Below are 14,551 nucleotides of genomic sequence, written 5' to 3'. Positions count from 1 at the left end.
GTTGTATGATCTATTATATCAGTAATTCTCAACCTTCCTAATGCCGCGACCCTTTAATACGGTTCCTCATGTTGTGGTGGCCCCGCAACCATAAAATTATTTTCATTGCCACTGCATAACTGTCATTTTGCTACTGTTGTGAATCGGGCGACCCCTGTGAAAGGGTCGTTTGACACACACCCCCCCCAAAGGGGTCCGTGACCCACAGGTTGAGAACCACTGTATTATATGGTGGGCCTGTAGAATTTATGTTGGTGGAACAGGCCATTTGGGGATCATTTTTTCCTAGAATCGTTGTCCTAAAAGGTTAAATGGTAGGTTTCAGGCAGCACATATGTCTTGCACATGCAAGTCGTTGAAGCTGCACCTGACATGCCTGCCCCCCCTCTGTTCCCACACCGACCTAGTCTTTGCATGCCGAAGTTGGAAAGGGGAGTGGGATGCAGTTCTCTACAAGGTGGCAGAGATGGAGCTGCAAAGTGGGCCATCAGATAGACTCATTGCTGTAACGATACTTGCTCATGCTCATGCAGTATTCGGCACCCCTCTTTCATTCACATGTAATACAGCCTGCTGGCAGGAGTGAGTACTACGGTTGCTCAGAGACAAACAGCAGATAATGCTTGCCTAGGGTTCCGGGCAACGGGTGTGGCTCTCAAGCCAGGCTGTTCAAAGGAAGCACACGTTTGTAGCAGGCCATCCTGTTTCGCTCTAGTTAGATGAGAATTGTGTTCATACGGATATGCTCAGAGACCAGGATGCATGGGTGGACAAGCAGTTCTTCCCTGGTCCATGCACCTGGGAGGCAGACAGCACTGGGCTCTGCCTTGCTGAGCACGAGCACAAGTTTCTACGATTCATAGTGACCCCACATGTGCGTCTGAGTAGAACTGGGTTTGCAGGTGGCTGGTTTCTCAGGAGACTGCCAGTCAAAGTGGATCCAACCTTTCCGATGGCATCTGAGTACGTGGCTTGTTGGGCACCCAGGACTCCCTCAAGAGTTTTGCTGTTCTTCATATTAGCAAGCACATTTTCCACTTTTATCTTCCATTGCCAACAAACCAGACCGCTTGCACACACCAACACCCCCTTTCAAAGGCTGTAATCTTCTTTCCGGAAGCAGACTGTGCCACCCCCCCCCCTTTCAATTAGCTGCTGAGCACCTGAATACTGTACCATCTGGGCTCCCTGTGTACTGTAGCTGAGGATGAAAGGAAAGTGTCCGGCCATCACTGACACTGGACAGGAGCATCCATGGCTCCAGTGTGGTGTAGAGGGCCTGGTACCTGAGTCTTTGCTGAAGTGTTGTTCACGGGGAAAGAAGCTGATACATTATCAGTGATGTGCAGGACTCTAGGGGAAATGGAAAACTTCTAAGTTAGTGTCAGTTTAGGTAGATGGTAGTGGGCAACTTGATCACTGTTGGAACCATTTTTTGCAAGTACCTGGCCTGCTCTGCAGTTGGTATAAGACCCCCTTAATTTGAAAATAGTCACTTTGAGATGAATCACTTTTTAAAAAATTGATGTGGTTGCTCTAGAGTCAATTCCACCCCCACCCCTCATTCAAATCTTTCTGACTCATTTCAGTGATTTCACTGAAATGAAAATGTCTTTTTTCACATGCAGACGTGAAAGCATTGTTCCACCTTTGCTAAGCCCACATATGTCACCCTGGCTCTGCCAGTCTTGTTAACATAGACTAGATTGTTGATAACTAACTCTGCCGTCAAAATATGTGCTACAGGTTCCTGCTGGTTCACTTGGCAGCACAAAGTCATCTCCTCATGTCTGGCTACATCAGGTTTTCTGGAAACAACCTTAGGAGCTGAGGGCACCATCTTCTCCACACTGCCTGTAAAGCCAGAGGCAGACACCGGCCTACTCTCCTCTGGTTTGTGACCTAGTCAGAACCTGGCATCTCATTCTGATGCTAAAATAGCGAGAGGAAACCCTGTGCCCTGCCACCTACAGTTTGCATTGTGGCTGGTTTAACGTGAGAAATGGGCTGGGTCCAGACTGCTCTCAGACGATTTCGACCCATGGAGACCCAAAAGGTAGGCAAAGGAAAGCAGTCCCTTTGGTCAGCGCCTCTCTCCCACACTAGTTCTGCTTGGTACCATAGCCACCACCTTGCTTCCATACTACTTGGTGCTGGGCCCCTTGTTGAGCTAAGATCATGTTCTTAGGTCCTCTTCCAAGTTTTCATGACCCTCTAGAAAAGCCTTTCCCAGGAAAGCTCTACTCTAGGCCAGTGGTTCTCAACCTGTGGGTTGCGACCCCCTTGAGGGTCGAACGACCCTTTCACAGGGGTCGCCCAATTCATAGCCGTAGCAAAATGACAGTTAAGAAGTAGAAACGAAAATAATTTTATGGTTGGGAGTCACCACATCATGCAGAACCATATTAAAGGGTCACGGCATTAGGAAGGTTGAGGCGGCTCCAGGCTGTGCCTGGCAAGGAAATAATGAACCCCACAAGCTTTATAGTATTCTGTCTTCATTTGCTTCAGTTGAAGTGCGAGGGAGCTTAAAAAATTCATGGAAAAATGAAAGGTACAGTTAATAGACTTTTCCCTCCAACTTTTGAAACCCCTTTATGTAAAAAGCTCTAAAATAAAATGTTTGTCTGCATATTTTAATTTTTCCCCATGTTTTCCTTCAAGCGTGTTAATGTAAACTGTTTCGCGCAGCACTGTGAGTGTTGGCTAAGACTAGACAGGAAAAAGAACAGTTGTGTTGTAAAAATTGAGACCTGTTTAGAGTCTGGCATTGGGTTTCCCCTGCAGATTATTCTACTTTATACCTCACTCTGGACATAAGTTTTGTGCCAGCTCTGCTTAACTCGAGATTTGAAGCTGCCCCTCAAGAATACGGCCCCCAGCTAGTATCAAGTGATTGCATTTTCTCACCTGTGTAACTGTGCAGCCAGCCACTTGTATTGAAATTAGCCCAAAGGCTAGGTTTGTGTGGCTTATCTTATTTTTGAAAATTTGAATACAGCAAGTCTTTGGGTAACATGTCTAAATTGTTCTTTAACATTATACCACTTTAAAACTGGAACTAAAGCCCACTCCCAATGAGTTCTTCACCACAGTCCTCTTCTCACTGCGTGTGCAGCTGTTGAATCATTGAAGAGCCTTCGAGGCCTTTCTTGCCCTGAAATCATAGAGCTAAGCTCAACTTAAAGAGGCAGGAGGGGATCTTGTTGCTAAGACAGGGTCTAGGGTCTCCTTGTCCAGAGAACAACAACAAACAGGATGACAAGGAATCCCGCCCTTTCTCTCTGGGTCCAAAAACTGTCAGAACAGTTCCTTGTTTCTGTGGCACCACTATAATAGAGCTAGAAGAGCATTTTAAAATACACGTCTTCACAAGTTATAATGTCTTTGTTAAGGTCTTCTGCGGCCGTCCAATTTGAAGTGTTCGTTCTTTATGAATAACAAATAATTAGAGCAATATGTGTAAGAAGTAACTTAAAAACCTGAACCCACTGCCATTGAGTCAATTCTTACTCATAGTGACCCTAGAGGACAGGGTAGAACTGCCCCTGTGGGTTTCTGAGACCAACATTTTATGGAGTAGAAAGCCTTGACTGCTCTAGAGGAGCAGTTAGCTGGGGCAATGTGTATAACTCACTACGCCACTTAACTTAAAATAGAAACCTTTAAAATGACAGACTATAGGTCTTCACCATTTTTCAGAAGTACAGCTGAACCTCTGCTAGATTAAAGAAACCAGCATTACCTCACATGGAGTATGTTCTGATTTGATTTCCAGTGTATGGGTTCCAGAACCCAGCTATTTCTCCTTTTTAAACTTTGCACTTTACTGCTCACATAATTGGCAGAATTTGAAAACAGGCACACAGATCAGTTTAACAAATTGAGCCATTAATTCAACTCATAATTGGCGACTGTGTTTGAATTTAAAAGTGCTACTGAGGAATGTATTTAAGGAGCTGATCTGTTAAGGCTCTATGAAGCCAGGCCTCCTGGGTTCAAACCTCTGACCCACAGTTAGTTATCTGGCTTTGGATATGCACACAACCTTCTTCATGTGCCTTCTGGAGTGTGCTAGCCCTTCTAATGCCTCTTTGGGAGACTTTATTGTTAGGAACACACAGTTCTATGCCGAACAAGCATTTCCTAAAGGCCATCTCTAAGTAGCATTAAGCCAATGCTTTTTTCCTCATACGGATTCTGATAACCTTTAATATTACAATTTCTAGTTAGCCCGTCGTCCTAAACTGGGGCTTAGTGTCATGATGTATAGAGGAAAGGCCCCGTTAATATTTCATTCTGTGTACACTTTCAGAGTCTCTGCTGCTGCTACCCAGCTCTCTGCCTGTATCCCATGAGCAGCTTCATGAATCCAAACGTGGATGTGGGTCTTGGATTTGGCTGGTGAGCCAGTTTGCCTACCAGTATTCTATGCCATCAATTTTCCCCAGGAATATTTTTAAACCCCCACCAAATCATGCTTACTTACTTATTCCTGTGGAGTTGATTCTGACTCATAGTGACCCTATAAGGCAGGGTAGAACTGCACCCCTTGGGTTTCCAAGGTTGTAACTCTTTACAGGAGCAGAACGCTTCATCTGTCGCCTGTTAAGCAGCTAACTGCTGGTGGATTTGAACCTCTGGCGTGTAGTCAACTGCCCCAGTGCTTAACTTACTGCACCATCAGGGCTGTTAAAAAAGTACATATTGATGTGTCAAGAAAAGTCTTAGGAAAACACGGAGTTGCTGGTTGTTGGCAGTCATCTCGTTCTTCAGAGCATCCCCATAATGCCTGTGTTGTCGGTGGGCTTCTTGAACAACAATGATGGATGGACTCTGTGTGGCAACTGTTCTGTAGTGTGTGCATGGCTCACGGTATTGTGGGTGATGCTGCCCTTCACAAATGGAATGCTTGTTTAAAAAAACAAACAAAAACCACATGGTTTAAGACTCAACAAACACGTCGAGGGACTGGAAACATATGGTTTGTGAATATAACTTTACCTCCTTGTCAGCTTCATAATCGGACCAGAAATTGCTGTGAGTGTTCTGGGGAGCGGAATCCTTCTGAGTTGACATTTTACTGTTCTATCTTTTCACTTCATTCTGCTAGTGGGGCTCTGTGCCTTCTAGACTTTGGCTTGGGAATAGAAGGGTGCCATTTTAGCATACACTTAGGTTGAAGAAGGTGGCTGAGTGGTTGTGTCAGGACTATAGCCCAGGAACAAGGCACACCAACCACCTAATAGAGCATTTCCCCCAGATGCCAGTTTTCTTTTTGTTTTGCTTCTGGTTCATGTATAAGCTATTAACTTCCCTCCTTGTGCAGCAGTCTTCCTTCATTGCCTGTCAGTAGAGTAGTAGTTCAGGACAAGACTTAATAGCTCAGAAACTGTTTCAAAGACTTGGATCTGTCACAAACCGTGTAGAGCTGAAATGGAATGATTTAGTACTAAGGCAGTTGAGCCATCCATACGTTCACCGAAGTGGGCACATAGGAAGACTGGAAGAACAGCTGAGTGAGCGTTACAAGAGAGACGGACAAGTGTCGTGGCCTGCCTGCATTCCTTTTGTAAGATAAACTGGGCCCCTAACCTGTTCTCTTCTCTCTTTTTCATTCTCCTTCCCGAAGCCTCCAGTTCTGTCGCAGGGGCCGTTGGCATGACCACCTCTGGGGAGAGTGAATCTGATGATTCCGAGATGGGACGATTACAAGGTAAAAAAAAAAAAGATACTTACTGTGCTTACAAGAGACTTAAGGATCATTGTGGAAATTAACTGATAAGTTTATCTGACCATAATCTAGCAACACCTGCACCTTCCCCCTTTCCCACTGAATTGGGTATGGTCGATCTGTCTCTTAATTTCTACTGTTTAACTTGAGGAGAGAGCCCTTATACCTATTGCTGCTTTTAAAATCATCTTTTTGTGGTGTATTTGTAGCAGGATTTATTGTAACAAATCGAGAAGCAGCTTGGAAAAGGTGCATAATATGCTGTTCTCAGGAACGTGGTGATCCGAACACATCGCAGAGGGTGGTTTGGGGCCGTGCTCCTTTGTCTCTTGTCACCTTTTCCCAATTAAATGTACATTGTATCTCTAAATTACAGATTTGACTTAGGAGTTTACTTTTTAAAGTAACCAAGTTTACATTATGTGCATGATCTTGACCAATGGATAGATAAATTCTTCTATCTAAAGTAGTTTACAATCGATTCTATTGTGGTATGTATAAGGTACATTAACAGGTCAGTTTTCAGATGACAGCTCGCTTTTGAGAACTCTCATGAACACATAGTTTTCCTCGCTTTAGAGCTTGGAATGGATACAAATAATGTACTGTTTTCCATGCGTTAGAAGGTATCATGACCAATATCTCATTGGGATATAACAACAGAGGGAAATAAGGCACAAGGGCACTTCGTACCTTGGGTTTTTCTGGGACTGTTTGTTTCTGTGAGTTTCTGCTGATAATTTAGGGTTGAAATATGGGTGTTTTAATAGATTCTAATTCTATTCCTATATTTGTGGTCTTGAACGTTTAATATAGCACCTCAAAGTTCGCTATGGAAAGTAGCATTGATTAACTCAGATGAATAAGATCAGCTGCATTAAACCAACTCAGTTTGCCCTCCTCCCCTCCCCCAATCCCCCCTCTTTTTTTTCCTTAGCTCTGTTAGAGGCCAGGGGTCTTCCTCCTCATCTGTTTGGTCCTCTTGGTCCTCGGATGTCACAACTTTTCCACAGAACAATTGGAAGTGGAGCCAGTAAGTTAATTCTGATAATAAATTTGTCCTCTAAAAATCCTTATAATTAATTAAGTGCAAGTTGTACTGCTGATTACTGTTGATAGAAGTGTTGTTTCCAGGAACTGCATGCATATTCTCATCTTAAATATTAACAACCAGGCTAGCTTCTTTTGCTTTTGTTGTGTGTGTGTCAAGCTAAGGTAGACTCATTAGAGACAAGGTTGCACTAAGGTGGTGGCGGACTGCTATGTGCTGCTTTGCACTGTGGAAAGATGTGGTTCACATTATGGCATCTGCTTGCCTCTTTGCGTAGATGGAAATCTTGGAGTTTTCTTATGGTTTAATGATTTCAAGCATAAAACAGCCAACCTATTTAGGGGGTTTCAAAAATTCCATTGTCTTTTCATTTCATTTTCCCCTGAACTTTTGGGAGCCCCTCATTAAATATGTGTGTGTGAGGAAAAGATTACTCTGTAGAATTATCCAACACTCGACACATCACACTAATGTATTAAAGCCCGTCTAGCTTCTCTATAGTAGACATCACAGTGACTCCTGACGTCTCAACCTAACCAATAACTACAATTGATAGCACATCCAGCAATGGTATGACATCCAGTGAAATCCTCCACCTTCCTTAAACAAAACTTAAATGTTCTTTTTGTTTTATGGCTTCATTGATAATGCTTCATAGACTCAGTAGGCTATTTACACTCTTTAAGACTTGTTGAATCTCACACCTTTCTAAAGTATTATGGAAGTCTGTGACTTCTGACCTTACTAATTTAAATTTATATCATTCCATGCATTTAAAAAACTGCCATGTATCCGTGTGGACTCAATATGTGTGCACATGTACCTCATGCCCTTTTCTGTTACTGACTCGGCCCCTTGCAGCTGGTGTTTCTGTTCTTGTTTGTCTCTTGCTGCCACATCCCTCAGGACTCGGGTAGCAGACCCTGCTGCAGAGCCCTGGAGAGCCAAGTGAACGTTTATGCTTTTGGAGTCTCTCGCCACTGCGCACAGTGAGCGATTGAGTGAGCCAGAGAGAGAGCGCGCGGGACATAGTTGGTTTCAGCGGTCCCTGTCACTGGACATTAGGATTATTTCTGGGTTTGGGTTACTGGTTCTGGTACAGTGACATATACAACCATTGTATTTTCTGCAATGTTGTCTTCAAAAAATTGTTCTGGAAGTGGAGCCAATGTGTGAATGGGTAAATGCCTGGCAAGTGGTGCTGGCATTCTAGAACTGTCTTTGGGGGAGTTGTACCGGTTTGCACTCCTGCTAGTTTGAGCTTGACAATAGAATGTAATGTGGTGTGGAGATTTTTTGAAGATATACCCTTTTGGATTCATCAAACATTGTAAGTATGTATTTTTTCAGATCTTCTCAACTTTTTATTTAAACATCCTTATACATATCTTTTAGTGTCTAAGAGGGATTCGCTCATATTACTGATTTTATTAAATACCCAAACCAAACCTCCTATTATGGAGTTAATTCTGACTCATCCTGACCCTGTAGCATAGCATAGAACTGCCCCACAGGGCTCCCAAACGTGGACATCTTTATGGAAAAACCTTTCAGATCTTTTCCCCGTTTGAGCAACTAGTAGGTTCAGACCACTAGTTTTGGTACCATGGTGGTGTGGTGTTCAGAGCTGTGCAGTCATTGCAGATTCGTGGTGATCCGCTGTACAACAGATCAGATTAGTGCCCTGGCCTCCGCCATCCTCACCGTCGTTGCTCTCTGGCTTAACTTAAACTGTTACTTTACCATATCCCAGCCAGCACTAGAACCTAGCAGTTTCACTCTTTTTAACTCCTGCCCATCCTTTGCTCGTTCTAATTTTACTTTTACCATATATACATTCGTGTATAAGCTGAGTTTTTTCAGCACTTTTTAAATGCAGTTTTTGTGGTAAAATTAGGTGCCTCGACTGCTAACTCGGGTCGGTTTATACTCAAGTACATACGGAACTTATGTTAGACTTAAAAAGACGTTGCTGTTTTGGTATTTTAAAATATCTGCCCACACATATTTGAGAACTTTTCAAAAAGTTCATTGAAAAATGGAATTCAAAGATAACTGGAATCTGTAAGCCCCTTTGTATCCTCCGTGCTCTGCGTCCCCTTCTGTAGTGCCGTCCTTCTGTGACAGGGACTGTTTGTTCCCCTTTAGCTGACTGAGCTCTGCTTTTATTTCCCAAATTCGTGTTTGATCCTGCATCGTTAAGGAAATTCAGCCTCCGTTAGCTCTTTCTGATGTTGTCTGGCTTCTGTAATTTCTGCTTACAAGTCTTCCTGTCGCCCTTCAGGGCAAGGTCATCTTTCTTTCCGCCTTCTGTCAAGGCTCGCTTGCTTTCTTTTTAAATGTGAGTCGTTCAATTACATTGGGCCTTGGTGATTTTGTTGTTTTGGCTGAGGGTCCACTGAGCCTTTTTTTTCGGCCGGTAGGGGTTGGTAGCTTTTAGGAAAGGCTAGGTCATTGTCTCTTCAAAATAATATTTCTGCTTCATTATTTCCTTTCAAGAGTATCAAGATCATATGCAGGTTTCATTTCGTTCTCAGACTTTGAGCTGCATTCTGGATGTCTCTCTGGTCCTGTTCTCATTTTGGCTCTGTTTCTGAATTTTCATGCTCAGCCCAGTTTAGAAACTTTCTGTTGGCCAATTTCCAGACTCAGAAATATTTTCTGTAGTCTTTTTTTTTTAAGTGCTTTAGATAGTGTGTTAGTTTTAGACAGATTAATGTAGATATTTTGTTATTGCTTTTTATTCATTTTTAATTGATTTCGATTACCTTTTGAAATTGTTTTATATTCTAACCTTGTTTCTTATTATATTTTCAGTATGTTGATAGTGGGTATGGTAAAATACTCATGTGTGTGAAGAGATAGGCTTCAAGGTGACATCAGTTATACATTTCTTAAGCACGCATTGAATTTGAGTGTGGTTTTAAGAAAGGTGAGCAAGGAAAGAATCACTTCGTAGGTGTTGCTTGTGACAGTCCCAACAACCTGTTTTCCTCTCGTGGTTAACTGTGAACTGATTCCCAGTTCTCTGGGCAGTGGTGAGTGAGCCGTCTCAACAGGAGTGGCTCTCCGGCGGCCTGAATCTGCACAGAAAATAAGAGGTGCAGAGCCCGGTCAGTTTGGTACTTTACAAAACACTCCCCCACACCATCCCCCATACTGCCACCATACTTCATTTATTACAGTATAGGTTTTGAGGGAAGTCCTTGCTGGTTCATTTGAGGTCTGGGAATACTGCTTATTTGACTCTTATTGCAGAAGGAACACTTTTGCTAACTATTATTTTTTAAATAGCAGGTAGAAGAAACATTACATACTAGTTTTGTGATTATTATATTTTCTGTTTCTCATCTGAAGAACCCGGCCAACTTCACTCACTTAGGCAAAAATACACCAAAAACTCTGAATTCACTGAAGGCAGCAGCATTGATCCAGTTTATTTAATTCTGCCTTGACTGTATCAGCCATGTATCTTGTCTCCAGTATCGACCTGGCCTTTAATTAAGATCAAAGAAGATTGGTGGCCATTTCCTGGCCGAGCTTCTCCCAAGTGGTAGAAATCACAGTTTCCAGCAGGTCATCATTTTCCGCACTGTGTAAAAATGCCTGTGTCTTCCGCTGAAGGTTCTAAGGCCCAGCAGCTTCTTCAAGGACTACAAGCCACCGATGAGAGTCAGCAACTTCAGGCTGTTATCGAAATGTGTCAACTGTTGGTCATGGGCAACGAGGAGACCTTGGGAGGCTTTCCCGTCAAGAGTGTTGTTCCAGCTTTGGTAAGCGTAGTTGCCCCGTGGTGACCCTCATTGCTGCCAAAAACACAACAGATGCATGAGAGCATCTCGCAATGATTGAAAACAGCAGAACAAGTTGATAGGAGAGAGTGACTTGATGCTTTTATTTCATGGGTATATTAGATTGGTGGATAAGTCTATTTAATGAACCATTTCATGGTGAACCAGGTACCCCAGATTTGATACTGTTATGATCGACTCTGTATTTTAAGTTGCTAGCCCTGTAAGTAGGACCCAGACTCTAATTGTGCCTAAGTTTATATGCCCTGCCTCCCCTCTCCAACTTATGAGGCAGTAATAGGAAGTTCATTTTTGGTTGTCTTTGTTGCCCCCCAAATTTCCTCGTTTGATAATTGTGTGCAAGGCACAGAGATCAAGCTAACCACCATATGGGTCCTTCTAGCTTAAAAGTTTACTTGCTAAGTGTCGTCATCTCCCCCGCTCCCAAAATCAGTAAATAAATAACCTTAATGACTTTCGATGCAGCTGTAAATTGATATTTCGACCTGATTAATATTCTTTTTTAAAAAAATCATTTTATTGGGGGCTCATACAACTCTTATCACAATCCATCCATCCATCCATGGTGTCAAGCACATTTACTTAGAAATTTTTTTTAAATAATAGGAAGACACATTGCCATTGGCAAAATGTAGGCACTTGTCATGCCATATGACATTAATCTAGTGGTTTGGTAATTTTCTTAGTCCAAAATGAAAGGAATTGGCAATACTTTAAGATTGGACATTAAAAGAGTCAAATATTAGCATTAGTCTAAAACAAACATTACGATTATATTCATGGCACATCTTATCTTAGAAGGTAAAAATAAATGTTACGTCCTTTTCTTCGTCTCCAATACTGTTAGCCAAAGCATGAAGATCTGGTGACACATTAGACCGTCTCATTGGACCCATGACCAGATCAGGATGATGGGAGTGGGGCGGGTGTAGCGGGTAACCTGTGCAACTCAGGGGGGTAGGCTCTCAGTCTGTCTCTTGCTATTCTTGCCTGTTGCATGATTTGCTCCGTAGTGGGTTCTATGATATGAATCAAACTTTTTTGGGGGGTCATTAAACATAAATAGCAATAAAGCTCTAGTTCACTTTATACCATCTTCTCTTTAGAAAGCAGTTTTTGTTAGTTAAATAAAGAAGTCATTAAATCTAGGCCAAAATGCGGACACGTTTTTCACATTACTTAATTTGCTGGTTGTTGATTAGATTTAAGTGCTTAATAGACCCATGCAAGTCAACTCATGCTATTAATAGTAGTTGTTAATGAGCTGTCCAGCTTCATCTTTTATGACGATTTAATATATTTATCACCACAAATTTATATGGCTGTCAATATTTTTGGTAAAGAAGGTCGGTTTACTGCAATTCCTTCTGATTGTGGTCTTTTTCTATTAATGTGACAACGCTTTTGAATTTGGGTGGTTAAAGTGGCTGACTGGAGGTAGAAGCAGGACTGGTTAGAACATGAAATGGGTTGTGTGGGTGTGTTTGTGTGTGTGTGGGTGGGGTATTTAAACAACATAATAGTCTCAGGACTAAACTCCATATCCATGTAGAGCTACTTTGAGGAGAAACTAAGAACTGTGTTAAAATACCTGATGTTTATTGTTGTAATTACTCATTTGATTGAAGGCTACAGTACTGCTTCAATTCAGGTTTTCCATTGAACCCACAGATAGCGAGTGGATAGCTGTCTGACTAGGAAATTTATCTGATAATTCTCGGTTGCTTCAGGATAAGAAATGTAAGAGGTTTACATTGCCTAGTTTAAAAAAAAAAAAAGACTGAAGTCTGCTTAACTTATTTTCCACACACATAAAAGCAACTGAAAATAAAACTATATATTTAGGTCCACTGATGATTCTACTATTATGTTACCTTGGCTTTTGGGTTAGCTCCTAATCTGTGGTGTGGGCAATCTTGTGTTCAAATCCCCGACTGCATGCTGCTACAGTATACTTGACAGGTGTGCAGTGTGGCCTTTCTCTGCTGGCAGAGAAGCTTCTTCACAGGCATTTTAAGCTTAGGTCCTGAATCTCTGCAGACAGGGCATTTCTGGTCGGGTCATGTGTATAGCAAATGCTGTGGGCACTTGGTGACTCTTGAGAAGTATGTTATGTGTCTGAGTGGGCATTAGAAACCACAAACCTGTTGCTGTCGAGTTGATTCCAACTCATAGTGACACTCCAAAGGCTCAGAGAGTGGCTCATTGGGTCTGAGCAGCTGAGCACTTCTCACCCCACACCCACAGTCTCTGGGGTCCTGTAGTGATGATTCGCAGAGAGAGAAAATGCGTGCGTGCATGCTTGCGGGCGGTGCCATCTAACTAGAGTCAGACCTTGTGTGCACACTGGCTCTGTCTTTATTCCATGTGGTAAATGTCATGAATGACCCCGTTTCAGTTGAAGTGGAAGAGGAGCTCACATTTCTAGAACTTTTCTCTGAGAATCTGTCTTCTAATATTTTGTTAAAATCTTTCTCCACAGATAACATTACTGCAGATGGAGCATAATTTTGACATTGTAAGTACATACTGTACTTTTAAAGCTCTCCACATTTTGAGTTTTTTAGTCAGAAGAAAACAAACACAGTCTTGTTTTCTAGATGAACCATGCCTGTCGAGCCTTAACATACATGATGGAAGCGCTTCCCAGGTCATCTGCAGTTGTAGTGGATGCAATTCCTGTCTTTCTCGAAAAGGTACGAACTCTCTAACTTGCTCAGAAGCAGACATACATAAGCCAAACACCAAGCCTATGGGACACGCGTGGGCTCAAACTGCTGACTTTGCAGTTAGCATCCTAGTAAGCCACAATGCCACTAGGGCTCCTTAGAAGCAGACATAAGGAAATCAAATTGAGAATCCTTGAATTTAAATTCTGGAGTAGAACATAGAATTTGTAAGTCTACTTTAAAAGACTTTGCCTTTTGTAGTGTTGTATCTCTAAATAAACTTTATATATTTTTAGCTAGCGTTCCAGAAAAATACTTCATTTTCTGCAGACCAAAAACTTAACAGTGAAGCTAATGGATCATTTATAAAATTAACCCACTTGTATAATTTTAATAATAACAATTACCAAATTAAAATAACATCTCAGACATGAGTTTAACACACCTGATTAAAAAATAATCTCATAGCTAAAAAAAAATGTGGCTGATTGCTATTTAAACCCTGATTTTACAGCTGAGAAAGCTGAGATGGCCAAAGCCTCTTGTTCAAGGTCACCAAGGGAAGGGCAGTTGCTGGGAAGCGGGTTTTTCATAGGGTCTGTGGTAGGTTCTGGCTTGGGACTGTTATACTCATAGCCTTTTTCTCCCCTTTCAGTGAACAAGAACAAATGTTATTACTTGACAAACCTGGAGAATATAGAATTCTGATAGAAAAGGTTTTTTTTTTAATATAAAACAATTATTTTAAAATAGGAGAATTTCATGTTTGTAATTGGATTTTGTTTATTCTCCATGTAAGCATAGTTTTCTCTCGCTTAAGCGGGAGCAAAGTAGCTGGAAGGACAGGGTATTGGCTGCATGTCTGTGTCTTGATCATCAGTTATTGGTTCCTCTGGTGGCTTTCATGTAAGAGGCAGTAGCGATTGATGGAAATTGGCAAAAGGAAGACAGAAAAGCCCAGTTCATTCCTGTAGAAGTTATACTAGTAGAAATGCACTTGAATACAGTGGTAACTGGTGTTCTGTTCCAGCTGCAAGTGATCCAGTGCATTGATGTGGCGGAGCAGGCCTTGACTGCCTTGGAAATGCTGTCACGCAGACACAGCAAAGCCATTCTACAAGCGGTAAGGCCCTGTTCCCTAAGACTGGCTTTTAGATCCACATTCGGACCCACCCACTCCTTGATCACAAGATGTTTCTCAAATAATGTGCATGGCTCCTTTGGAGCTGATTGTTTTTGTTGCTGGGATGGGTGATGTCTTCGCTGTAAAAATGGTTTCTCTCTG

The 14,551-nt window shown here is 42.1% G+C and overlaps 1 protein-coding gene across 17 annotated transcripts in view; it reads left to right on the top strand.

Annotated features, from left to right (window-relative positions):
- TRIP12 (thyroid hormone receptor interactor 12) overlaps window positions 1-14,551 on the top strand; it is a 114,925-nt gene that overhangs the window by 61,315 nt on the left and 39,059 nt on the right. For 16 of the 17 annotated variants that reach the window (XM_045293928.1, XM_030887143.2, XM_030887115.2 and 13 more), the window contains 6 exons: window positions 5,633-5,716; window positions 6,672-6,767; window positions 10,410-10,558; window positions 13,080-13,115; window positions 13,198-13,293; window positions 14,297-14,389. In XM_045293928.1, the coding sequence (XP_045149863.1) occupies window positions 5,633-5,716; window positions 6,672-6,767; window positions 10,410-10,558; window positions 13,080-13,115; window positions 13,198-13,293; window positions 14,297-14,389 (554 nt within the window). The remainder of the gene's footprint in view (window positions 1-5,632; window positions 5,717-6,671; window positions 6,768-10,409; window positions 10,559-13,079; window positions 13,116-13,197; window positions 13,294-14,296; window positions 14,390-14,551) is intronic. The other variant, XM_045293920.1, reaches the window with a different exon arrangement.

The sequence above is a fragment of the Echinops telfairi genome, unplaced genomic scaffold, assembly GCF_000313985.2.
Source record: "Echinops telfairi isolate 266 unplaced genomic scaffold, ASM31398v2 ScPeMD7_3;HRSCAF=10, whole genome shotgun sequence".
NCBI classification, from domain to species: Eukaryota; Metazoa; Chordata; class Mammalia; order Afrosoricida; family Tenrecidae; genus Echinops; species Echinops telfairi.
Note: the sequence above shows the minus strand (reverse complement) of the source record. Positions and strands in the feature narration are given on the sequence as shown.